The 12,797-nt window shown below is 43.4% G+C and overlaps 1 protein-coding gene across 7 annotated transcripts in view; it reads left to right on the top strand.

The window, feature by feature from the left end:
- The first annotated feature begins 1,344 nt into the window (after nt 1-1,344).
- LOC124007255 (leucine-rich repeat and calponin homology domain-containing protein 2-like) overlaps nt 1,345-12,797 on the top strand; it is a 78,138-nt gene continuing 66,685 nt past the window's right edge. For 3 of the 7 annotated variants that reach the window (XM_046317706.1, XM_046317721.1, XM_046317713.1), the window contains exon 1: nt 1,347-1,619. In XM_046317706.1, coding sequence (XP_046173662.1) covers nt 1,385-1,619 — 235 coding nt within the window. In that variant the 5' untranslated portion in view covers nt 1,347-1,384. Of the gene's footprint in view, nt 1,620-12,797 lie in introns of all 7 variants that reach the window. The other 4 variants (XM_046317736.1, XM_046317729.1, XM_046317698.1 and 1 more) reach the window with 3 other exon arrangements.

Genomic DNA, 12,797 nt, shown 5'->3' with positions numbered 1-12,797 from the left:
GGACATTTCCCCCTGACCTAATTAAAGCGCCCCTGGCCCAGCTGAGTAAATGGCAATGAATTAAAGGATTATTCCACCAACTCCATGGGCCTTTTCTACAGGTACCATGCATCTGGCATGATGCCAAACCATATAGCTAATTGTTACTCATATGGTAAATGGCTCCTTTCATTACACTAATAATGTACAACCATCTATGTAGCATAGCAAAGCATATTACACTAGAAACAGTAATAAAACTACAGTATTGTATATTTTACAATTCGTTTGCATGACGCACGAGCAAAGTAATACAGCTAATGACATACATTAAAGGCATTGCAATTTGTGAGTAAATGCAATCAACCAACATTGATATGTAAGCAACTCTATCAATAACAAGATTATCATCATTAGCTAAATGCTTGAATCCAACTTACAAACAAATATTTTCCAAGGCTGAAGCGTGACAAGAAATAACTACATTGAAAGACCTGCACCGTAGCGTTGTTTGTAGCTGCATCTATGCGTGCAGAACAAATTCTCTACTTCCTGTTTGCGTAGTCTTTCTAAGTACCAGAAAGCTCCACTAGGGGGCAAATAACACAATTGACCACAATGAAAATTCAATTTAACCATTGTAATAAAATAATCTGTTACCTTCTAACAGGATGACAGCACAACTATCCTTTTGTAAAGGTTGAAGAGTCTATTGTTGTGCTAATAGCCCATCCTGGAAACAGTGTTTGCAGAACTCACAGCCTGCTACACTTGTGAAAAACAAAATGCCTCCAGCTGTCCATCACTACTGTAAATAAAAACACAGATTATTTTAGGGGCTTTTAATTAATTAGAATGCAGGGTTAATAATAATAATAATTCTGACACAATAAATGACAAATCAAGTCGTTTTCCGATTTTCGTTTTTCAAATTTAAAAACAAAAAAAATAGCCGTTTTCCGTTTTTTTTCAAGTCATCTTTTGAATCAAATAACCAATTATCCATAAGCACATAGACCATTTTTGTTCAACCTCCCCTTACTCAGAATATATGATTTTCATAGTCATGGCATGCTTTGTGTAAGAGCTATTCAAGATTGAAATATTAGATCCTATTATTTAAAATAAAACCAAAAAAAGTGAGGATTTTTATCCCTCCAACCCTGTTTCAGAATATACCTTATTCAAAGTTATAGCATGCTTGGTTCAATAGCTATTTACGAGAGAAAACCGAATATCCACCAAATATCCAGTAAAAAACGAATTTAGCATCGGCGCTAAACCGAGCCCACGCCCTCTCAGAAGCCCTTCCCCTAACGTCTAGCCTACAGTCCCAGGAGTCTCTACTTTGTGCGCATGGGCAGAGAAACTACCGCTTGTTATTATTGTAAGAATAATTCCTCTTATGAAAATGGCGTCGAGTCAGGGAGGTGTGGGAGCTGTAACTGCTCTTCCAAACCATCACTTATCCAACGGACCTCACTGGAACCTGGGGATCAACCAGCATCAGCTCCACACGGCCCGGAGTTTAGACCGCGCTCTGGAGGATGCTGTGTGCTCAGGGACGTTGAATCTTAGCGGGAGGAAGCTGAGAGACTACCCTGGACTGTGCTATGATCTTACTGATACAACGCAGGCAGGTGGGTTTCCGAAGTGCTCGCTGTTCCTGAGACCCGCTGGCTTCAGCTGGTTGAACAAATAGGCGTGCCATGCAACAAGGTAGCAAAATATGTATACAATTGAACGTGGTGCGCACTATTATATTAGCCTACCATGGGCTATTTTCACAAACAGCTCTGTTTGATGAATAGTGCAATAGACAGTATTGCATTGGCTTTCTTATCGTGGTGTCTTCGCAAGGAATAGAATGGCTGAGCTGAATGTGTAAAAATGTGCCATAGTATTCACGTTCTCTACAATTGATTGCAATGCCGCGGCAACGGCTTGTTTTGGTCGTTTACTCCCCAATCGCTCCCTTGTTGATACCATATGCATGAATGAAATGACAAGCGCAACCAAGTCAGGGCGATAGAGTGGCTTTACATTAACCTACATTTTAGATGGTGAGTAGCCTGGCTAGGCGAAGCAAATTATTAGCGAATGGGAAGATGAATCGTGAAACCTTGCCCAATGAATATTTCTGCATGTTCACTGAAATGCTATTTTGTCTCCGGCAGACGAAGACAAAAGATACGCCGTCTCCATAGCCACAATGATGGGTGTATAGGCGCATTACACCCTTAGGGATGTACGAGATCCATTTGGATTGAACAGACACATTCGTTTAATTTCTGTTTAATCATAATGTTAGGTGAATAGATGTGAAATTAGTAAATGTCCATTTTATTCTCAAGAGGTCAAATATCACATGTCGATTTGAGAGTACAATGTATGCTGTTCATGTGGTTGAACACATAGCAGGCCTATACTATACACTATCATACATATTAGCTTATGTATGTTTTGGCAGAATGAAGCATGAATTTGTCTTATGAAATGATGATGCTGCTGGATTCCCATACTGCAGGGTCTAATAGCCAACTGTACATCATGCATGTGGTGCCTGATTGGGTGGCCTCTGAAGCCAGGTGGTGAAATTATTGATGGAGGTGATGAGAGATAGAATGCAGTTCAACATACTGAGCTTCATGCTTGTTATTACTTGGCTGGACAATTTTTAGGGCCTTCCTCTGACACTGCCTGGTGTAGAGGTCCTGGATGGCAGGTAGCTTTGCCCCAGTGATGTACTGGGCCGTACGCACTAACCTCTGTAGTGCCTTGCGATCGGAGGCCGAGCAGTTGCCATACCAGGCAGTGATGCAAGCAGTCAGGATGGTGCAGAGGTATAACCTTTTGAGGATCCATGCCAAATCTGTTCAGTCTCCTGAGGGGGAATAGGTGTTGTCGTACCCTCTTCATGACTGTCTTTGTGTGCTTGGACCATTTTAGTTTTTTGGTGATGTGGACACCAAGGAACTTGAAGATCTCAACCGGCTCCACTACAGCCCCGTCGATGAGAAGGGGGTGTGATCGGTCCTCTTTTTCCTGTAGTCCACAATCATCTCCTTTATCTTGATCACGTTGAGGGAGAGGTTGTTGTTGTCCTTGCACCACATGGCCTGGTCTCTGACCTCCCCATCGTCGTTGTCGGTGATCAGGCACTGTTGTGTCATCAGCAAACTTAATGATGGTGTTGGAGTCGTGCCTGGCTATGCAGTCATGAGTGAACAGGGAGTACAGAAGGGGTCTGAGCATGCACCCCTGAGAGGCCCCTGTGTTGAGGATCAGCATGGCGGATGTGTTGTTCCCTAACCTTACCACTTGGGGGTAGCCTGTCAGGAAGTCCAGGATCCAGTTGCAGAGGGAGGTGTTTAGTCCCAGGGTGCTTAGCTTATTGATGAGGGCACTATGGTGTTGAACGCTGAGCGGCCAATAGCATTCTCACATACGTTATTCCTTTTGTCCAGGTGGGAATGGGCAGTGTGGAGTGCAATAGAGATTGCATCATCTGTGGATCTGTTAGGGCACTATGCAAATTGGAGTGGGTCTAGGGTTTCTGGGATAATGGTGCTGACGTGAGCCATGACCAGCCTTTTAAAGGACTTCATGGCTACAGATGTGAGTGCTACGGGTCGGTAGTCATTTAGGCAGGTTACCTTTAGTGTTCTTGGGCACAGGGACTATGGTTGTCTGCTTAAAACATGTTGGTGTTACAGGCTCGGACAGGGAGAGGTTGAAAATGTCAGTGAAGACACTTGCCAGTTGGTCAGCACATGCTCGGAGTACACGTTCTGGTAATCCGTCTGGCCCTGCGGCCTTGTGAATGTTGACGTGTTTAAAGGTCTTACTCATATCGGCTGTGGAGAGCGTGATCAGAGTCTTCCGGAACAGCTTGTGCTCTCATGCATGTTTCAGTGTTATTTGCTTCGAAACGACCGTAGAAGTCATTTAGCTCATCCGGTAGGCTCTTGTCACTGGGGCAGCTCTCGGCTGTGCTTCCCTTTAGTAGAGGTCGACCGATATATGATTTTTCAACACCGATACCAATTATTGGAGGACCAAAAAGGCAGATACCGATTTAATCGGCCAATATATATGTATTTTTAAAAATATGTATTTGTAATAATGACAATTACAACAATACTGAATGAACACTTATTTTAACTTAATATAATACATCAATAAAATCAATTTAACCTCAAGTAGATAATGAAACATGTTCAATTTGGTTTAATACAAAAACAAAGTGTTGGAGAAGAACGTAAAAGTGCAATATGTGCTATGTAAGAAAGCTAACGTTTCAGTTCCTTGCTCAGAACATATGAAAGCTGGTGGTTCCTTTTAACACGAGTCTTCAATATTCCCAGGTAAGAAGTTTTAGGTTGTAGTTATTATAGGACTAGTTCCCTGTATACCATTTGTATTTCATTAACCTTTGACTATTGGATGTTCTTATAGGCACTTTAGTATTGCCAGTGTAACAGTATAGCCTCCGTCCCTCTCCTCACTCCTCCCTGGGCTCGAACCAGCAACACAACGACAACAGCCACCACATCGAAGCAGCGTTACCCATGCAGAGCAAGGGAAACAACCACCCCAAGGCTCAGAGCGAGTGAAGTTTGAAACGCTATTAGTGTGCGCTAACTAGCCAGCCATTTCACTTCGGTCACACCAGCCTCATCTCGGGAGTTGATAGGTTTGAAGTCATAAACCGTGCAATGCTTGACACACAAGGAAGAGCTGCTGGCAAAACGCACAAAAGTGCTGTTTGAATGAATGTTTACGTGCCTGCTTCTGCCTACCACCGCTCAGTCAGATACTTAGATACTTGTATGCTTGTATGCTCAGTCAGATTATATGCAACACAGGACACGCTAGATAATATCTAGTAATATCATCAACCATGTGTAGTTAACTAGTGATTATGATTGATTGTTTTTTATAAGATTAGTTTAATGATAGCTAGCAACTTACCTTGGCTTTCTGCATTTGCGTAACAGGCAGTCTCCTTGTGGAGTACAACGAGAGAGAGGCAGGTAATGGTTTGCAAGCCCTGCCACATCCAACGAACACCAGTGCCGGTGTAGTACGATTCGATCTTAGTCCTGCATTGATGCTTTGCCTGTTTGATAGTTCGTCTGAAGGCATAGCGGGATTTCTTATAAGCTTCCGGGTTAGAGTCCCGCTTCTTGAAAGAGTCAGCTCTAGCCTTTAACTCAGTGCAGATGTTGCCTATAATCCATGTCTTCTGGTTGGGGTATGTATGTATGGTCACTGTGGGGATGACATCATCGATGCACTTATTGATGAAGCCCATGACTGATGTTGTGTACTCTAGTTAGGCTAGTTGAGAACAAGTTCTCATTTGCAACTGCGACCTGGCCAAGATAAAGCGTAGCAATTCGACACATACAACAACACAGAGTGACACATGGAATTAACAAAACATACGGTCAATAATACAGTAGAACAAAAGAAAACAAAAAGTCTATATACAGTGAGTGCAAATAAGGTAAGTTAAGGAAATAAATAGGCCATGGTGGCGAAGTAATTTCAATATAGCAATTAAAACACTGGAATGATTGATCGGCAGAAGATGAATGTGCAGGTAGAGATACTGGGGTGCGAAGGAGCAAAATAAATAAATACCAGTATGGGGATGAGGTAGGTAGATAGATAGGCTAAGTACAGGTGCAGTGATCTGTAAACTGCCCTGATAGCTGGTGATTAAAGCTAGTGAGGGAGATGTGAGTCTCCAGCTTCAGAGATTTTTGCAATTCGTTCCAGTCATGGGCAGCAGAGAACTGGAAGGAAAGACGACCAAAGGAGGAATTGGCTTTGGGGGTGACCAGTGAGATATACCTGCTGGAGCGCGTGCTACGAGTGGGTGCTACTATGGTGACCAGTGAGCTGAGATAAGGCGGGGCTTTTCCTAGCAGAAACTTGTAGATAACCTGTAGCCAGTGGGTTTGGTGACGAGTATAAAGCGAGAGCCAACCAACGAGAGCGTACAGGTCGCAATGGTGGGTAGTGTATGGGGCTTTGGGGACAAAACGGATGGCACTGTGATAGACTGCATCCAGTTTGTTGAGTAGAGCGTTGGAGGCTATTTTATAAATGACATCACCGAAGTCGAGGATCGGTAGGATGGTCAGTTTTACGAGGGTATGTTTGGCAGCATGAGTGAAGGATGCTTTGTTGCGATATAGGAAGCCGATTCTAGATTTAATTTTGGATTGGAGATTCTTAATGTGAGTCTGGAAGGAGAGTTTACAGTCTAACCAGACACCTAGGTATTTGTAGTTGTCCACATATTCTAAGTCAGAGCCGTCCAGAGTAGTGATGCTGGACGGGCGAGCAGGTGCGGGCAGCGATCAATTGAAAAGCATGCATTTAGTTTTACTTGCGTTGAAGAGCAGTTGGAGGCCACGGAAGGAGATTTATATGGCATTGAAGCTCGTCTGGAGGTTAGTTAACACCGTGTCCAAGGAGGCGCCAAAAGTATACCGAATGGTGTCGTCTGCGTAGAGGTGGATCAGAAAATCACCAGCAGCAAGAGCAACATCATTGATGTATACAGAAAAGAGAGTCGGCCCGAGAATTGAACCCTGTGGCACACCCATTGAGACTGTCAGAGGTCCAGACAACAGGCCCTCCGATTTGACACACTGAACTCTATCAGAGAAGTAGTTGGTAAACCAGGCGAGGCAATCATTTGAGAAACCAAGGCTGTCGAGTCTGCCAATAAGAATGTTGTGATTGACAGAGTCGAAAGCCTTGGCTAGGTCAATGAATACGGCTGCACAGTAATGTCTCTTATCAACGGCGGTTATGATATCGTTTAGGACCTTGAGCGTGGCTGAGGTGCACCCATGACCAGCTCTGAAACCAGATTGCATAGCGGAGAAGGTATGGTGGGATTCGAAATGGTCAGTAATCTGTTTGTTAACTTGGCTTTTGAAGACCTTAGAAAGACAGGGTAGGATAGATATAGGTCTGTAGCATTTTGGGTCTAGAGTGTCACCCCCTTTGAAGAGGGGGATGACCGCGGCAGCTTTCCAATCTTTGGGAATCTCAGATGATACGACAGAGGTTGAACAGGCTAGTAATAGGGGTGGAAATAATTTTGGCAAATAATTTTAGAAAGAAAGGGTCCAGATTGTCTAGCCCGGCTGATTTGTAGGGGTCCAGATTTTGCAGCTCTTTCAGAACATTGTCTATCTGGATTTGGGTAAAGGAAAAATGGTGGGAGCTTTGGCGGGTTGCTGTGGAGGGTGCCGTGCAGTTGACCGGGGTAGGGGTAGCCATGTGGAAAGCATGGCCAGCTGGAGAGAAATGCTTATTAAAATTCTCAATTATAGTGGAATTATCGGTGGTGACAATGTTTCCTAGCCTCAGAGCAGTGGGCAGCTGGGAGGAGGTGCTCTTATTCTCCATGGACTTTAGTGTCCCATAACTTTTTTTAGTTAGTACTACAGGATGCAACTTTCTGTTTGAAAAAGCTTGCCTTAGCTTTTCTAACTGCCTGTGTATATTTGTTCCTAACTTCCCCGAAAAGTTGCATATCACAGGGGGCTATTCGATGCTAATGCAGAATGCCACAGGATGTTTTTGTGCTGGTCAAGGGCAGACAGGTGTGGTGTGAACCAAAGATTATAACTATTCCTAGTTCTACATTTTTTGAGAGGGGCATGCTTATTTAAGATGGTGAGGAAGGCACTTTTAAAGAATAGCCAGGCATCATCTACTGACGGGATGAGGTCCCGCAGAGTGTGCTAAAGCAGTGAGTAAAACAAACTTAGGGAGTAGGCTTCTAATGTTAACATGCATGAACCCAAGGCTTTTACGTTACAGAAGTCAACAAATGAGAGCACCTGGGGGGTGGGAGTGGAGCTAGGCACTGCAGGACCTGGATTAACCTCCACATCACCAGAGGAACAGAGGAGAAGTAGGATAAGGGCACGGCTAAAGACTATGCAAACTGACCGTCTAGCACGTTCAGAACAGAGAGTAAAAGGAGCAGGTTTCTGGGCATGATAGCATAGATTCAAGTCATAGTGTACAGACGAAGGTAAGGTAGGATGTGAGTACATTGGAGGTAAACCTAGGCATTGAGTAATGAAGATAGAGATATAGTCTCTAGAGATGTTTAAACCAGGTGATGTCATCGCATATGTAGGAGGTGGAACAACATGGTTGGTTAAGGCATATTGAGCAGGGCTAGAGGCTCTACAGTGAAATAAGACAGTAATCACTAACCAGGACAGTAATGGACAAGGCATATTGATATTAGAGAGAGGCATGCGTAGCCAAGTGAACATATGGGTCCAGTGAGTGGTTGGGCTGGCTGGGGACACAGCGATTCAGACAGTTAGCAGGCTAACAAGCTAACAGTTAGTAGGCCGGAGCTAAACAAGCTAGCAGCTAGTAGACCAGGGCAAGCTAGCAGTTAGCAGGCTGGGTTAGCAAGCAAGCAGTTAGCATGGGCTAGCAGTTAGTTGACCAGGGCAAGCTAGCAGTTAGCAGACCGGGTTAGCAAACAAGCAAGCAGTTAGCAAGGGCTAGCAGTTAGCAGACCGGGCAGGCAAGCTAGCAGTTAGCAGACCGGGTTAGCAAGCAAGCAGTTAGCAAGGGCTAGCAGTTAGCAGACCAGGCAGGCAAGCTAGCAGTTAGCAGACCAGGGCCTGGCAGTTTAGCAGTTAGCAGACCGGGTTAGCAAGCAAGCAGATAGCAGGGGCTAGAAAGTTAGCCTTTGGGGGGAGGGAGGGGACGTCGCAATGGGGGTAAGTCTATTTTTGCTTCTTTGTGCAGTGACGTCGATAGACCAGTCGTTGAATTAGTAGGGTTCCAAGTAGCTCTAGGTAGCTAGCAGGCCGATATTGTAGCCCAGGAGTATGCTTCGGTGGTAGCACAGGAGCCCTGGCCGGGCTAGCTTCAAGCTAAATTGGTGCTTGCTCTGGGATGGAAACACTAGACAGGAGTAGTCATCCGGGATTGCGGTCAGCTAGTTGTGAAGGTCCAGATGAAAATTTTCAGTTTGGATAGGATATCCGGGGATAAAAATAACGGGTCCGTTATGCTCTGGTTAGAGTCACGTTGTTGGAACTATCGAGAGCTTTCCGAGCTGAAGGTTAGCTGATGACCGCTGGCAATAGATTGCTGACTGATAGCTGGTAGTTAGTTGGCTAGCTTCAGTTGAGGGATTCCAAATCCGAAGTAAATATAAATACTTTAGGAAAAAAAAGCAGATCCACACCACATTGGGTGAGGCGGGTTGCAGGAGAGTATTTAGATGATGAGGTTTAGCAAAATAATTTAAAGGATATGCGACGAAAAATATGTAAAACGATATATACAAGGGACATGACAGGACAAAGACGTCTGACTGCTACACCATCTTGGCATCTTAAATGAAGGTGAAATTTTAAAAAAGCCTGCTGACACCGTTGGTAGACCTCAGAAAAGCAAACAGTTACTGAATTTACTGAACAAGACTCATATTCCTTTCAATCTTTTACCAAGATTTGAGCAGAGATGCATATTTAGTTTATAAAAAATAAATTAAAAAAACACCTGTCAGGAGGATGCAGATAAATGATTGTTGACATCGATTAAGCATAATGATTATGGCTCTAGATGGTAGGAAAAAGTAGTTTCATGTGCTTGAAAAAATGTTAAATTCTCCAATTTAGCCCACCTCCGGTCCACCCCAAAGCTTTCCTCATGTAATTTGTGCCCCCTCAGATTATGGTGGTGCATGACTCCCCTGGTGTTCAGTACTGTAGTGGGATGAGTCTCAATTCTTCTGTGTATAGGACAGTGATCTAGCATGACAATGATTCTAAAGGGCTATTCATAATGTGCGTGTTATGTAAAGTTGTCTGTTTTGGTTGCAGTCGTCTGCTGTCAAGGCCTCTGATGGAGTTAGTGCCCATGTGTTAAAACAAAACCAGCTGTTTCTGGGTCAACCCCCTGTCAGCTCCTGAATTAACACACCCACTGTTTCTAAACAAGTCACTAGTTTCAGAGGAACAGAGTCTTCCTTTTGCAAACCCAGGGTAACGAACTCAAGAGGAAGTGCCTGTATAGGAGTTGGTTTGTGTTTCTGTGTGTTTGTATTTGTTGTTTGCGTGTCTGTAATTATGTCATTGCATGGTCTTGGTGGGCAATGTAGGCTACTCGGGTGAGCTAGTTGACAAATGCAAACACATCAGGCAGTGTCTGCCTGCCTGATGCCTCATAACAAATGAAGGGGAAATGGCAAACACCAGCCTAGTCAGATTGAAAATAGCTCCTAGCCTGTGATGTTAGGGACATGATTTAAATCAGGTTTCACAAAGGTCTTAGTTAAAATGAATACAGAGTAATAAAGTTCATTCCCACTGGGCACATACTGGTTTCTGTTGAACCAACGTGGAATAGAAATTGATTTGAGGTCTGTGCCCAGTGGGTTGTGATTTATTGTGTACATTTAGGTAAAGAATTGTGTCCTATATGCAAGACTCCCCTCTACTTATACTGAACAAATATATCAATTAAATGCAACATGCAAGAATTTCAAAGATTTTCCTAAGTTACAGTTCATATAAGGAAATCAGTCAATTGAAATATATTAGGCACTAATCTATGGATTTCACATGACTGCCAATACAGATATGCATCTGTTGGTCACGGATACCTTAAAAAAGTAGGGGCCTGAATCAGAAAACCAGTCCGTATCTGGTGTGACCACCATTTGCCTCATGGAGTGTGACACCTCCTTCGCATAGAGTTGATCAGGTTGTTGATTGTGGCCTGTGGAATGTTGTCCCACTCCTCGTCAATGGCTGTGCAAAGTTGCTGGATATTGGCAGGAACTGGAACACGCTGTCGTACACATCGATCCAGAGCATCCCAAACATACTCAATGGGTGACATGCCTGGTGAGTATTCAGGCCATGGAAGAACTTGACATTTTCAGCTTCCAGTAATTGTTTACAGATCCTTGCGACATGGAGCCGTGTGGATGAATGGCATGACAATGAGCCTCAGGATCTCGTTGCGGTATCTCTGGATTCAAACTGCCATAGATAGAATACAATTGTGTTCGTTGTCCATAGCTTATGCCTGCCAATACCATAACCTCACCGCTACCATGGGGCACTCTGTTCACAACGTTGACATCAGAAAACCACTCACACACACAACCCAATTCACATGGTCTGCAGTTGTGAGGCCGGTTGGACGTACTGCCAAATTCTCTAAAACAATGTTGGAGGCGGCTTATGGTAGAGAAATTAACATTCAATTATCTGGCAACCGCTTTAGTGGACATTCCTGCAGTCAGCATTCCAATTGCACGCTCTCTCAACTTGAGACATCTGTGGCATTGTGTTGTGACAATTGCACATTTTAGAGTGGCCTTTTACTGTCTCCAGCACAAGTAGCACCTGTGTAATGATCATGCTGTTTAATCAACTTATTGATATGCCACACTTGTCAGGTGGATGGATTATCTCGAGAAAGGATAACTCACTAACAGGGATGTAACAAATGTGTGCACAATTAGAGAGAAATAAGCTTTTTGTGTGCATTAAACATTTCTGTGATTTAAAAAAAATATATATATATATTAGCTCATGAAACATGGGACCAACACTTTACATGTTGCTTTTTATATATATATATTTTTCAGTGTAGATAGGAGAGACCTACAGTATGCCTACTAGACTGCCTCAGAGATGTTCATTTATTCTCGCCTACTTTGAAGTGCTATGTTTGAATTATACATGGAATGTTCCTTCAGCCAGCTAACGAGATACTTGTTGGGTCTATTTGTGGAACGAGATGCATTTGTTAGCTGCTAAAAACAAACATACTAACGTCACAGTGATCAGTTCAACAAATGATCTGACCGACTTGAATCTTGTGACATGATGACCGTGTGAGTTGGTTTCAGCACATCATAGAAAGTGTTAAGTGTATACTGTTGCTATGGTCTATCACTGGACAAGAATACCAGAGCGATGTGTATACATTTTTTTTATTTTAGATTTTAAATGAATCATACCGAGTCATGAGAAGCTGTGAATACAGGAAGTTTGTGTGCACTATTTCTGGCATGGCTGTGCGTGTGCGTGTGCGTGTGCGTGTGCGTGTGTGTGTGTGTGTGTGTGTGTGTGTGGTGGTGACCGAGCAGGCTTATTGTCTTATCAGGTAGGCTGTAATGTTCCTGTCAAAGGCAAGACCTGTCAGTGAGAAGTTACTTGGCGAGTTATTTAAGTGTAAGGATAGTGAGGACCTGTGAAAGAAGAGAGATATGCCGTCCATGTTGACATTGAACGCATGGAGTGTTGATGGTGATTTTGAGTGTTGTTGCAGACAGTATGTAAGGCAAGAAGCCGATTGGCTGAATATATTGCTATGGGTGTGGTGTGTTTGGTCAGTGCTGCTACATTCACCTTTTTCTCTGTGCTACAAAAGGATATGTTTGCTGTAGATTAGTGCTGCTAAAGGAAGTGAGGACAAGCAGATGGATAAAGAAGGCTGTTTTGGTTTTATAGAAGGTGCATTTCCATTCACACATGATTGTAACACCTTGTAGTGTAGAATGTGAGGATTGGTGAACAGTGGCGAAAAAGGCTTTTGCGTAAAAGGAAAAGGCTCAGCCATTTTTTTTCTTCCATTTTGCCATTTTCCACAAGGGATTCCTCTTGATGATGACTTTGTCATATTTGAGAGAGAAAAAAATGAAAGGCATACAATGTTTAAGCTGGCATTATCAAATACTCCATTAAATCTCAACTGGCAGATGGAGATAGTCCTGTTCAAAGAACACT

This window comes from Oncorhynchus gorbuscha, linkage group LG02 (genome assembly GCF_021184085.1).
Source record: "Oncorhynchus gorbuscha isolate QuinsamMale2020 ecotype Even-year linkage group LG02, OgorEven_v1.0, whole genome shotgun sequence".
In the NCBI taxonomy this organism is placed as follows: Eukaryota; Metazoa; Chordata; class Actinopteri; order Salmoniformes; family Salmonidae; genus Oncorhynchus; species Oncorhynchus gorbuscha.
This window is presented reverse-complemented; position numbering and strand designations above follow the sequence as displayed.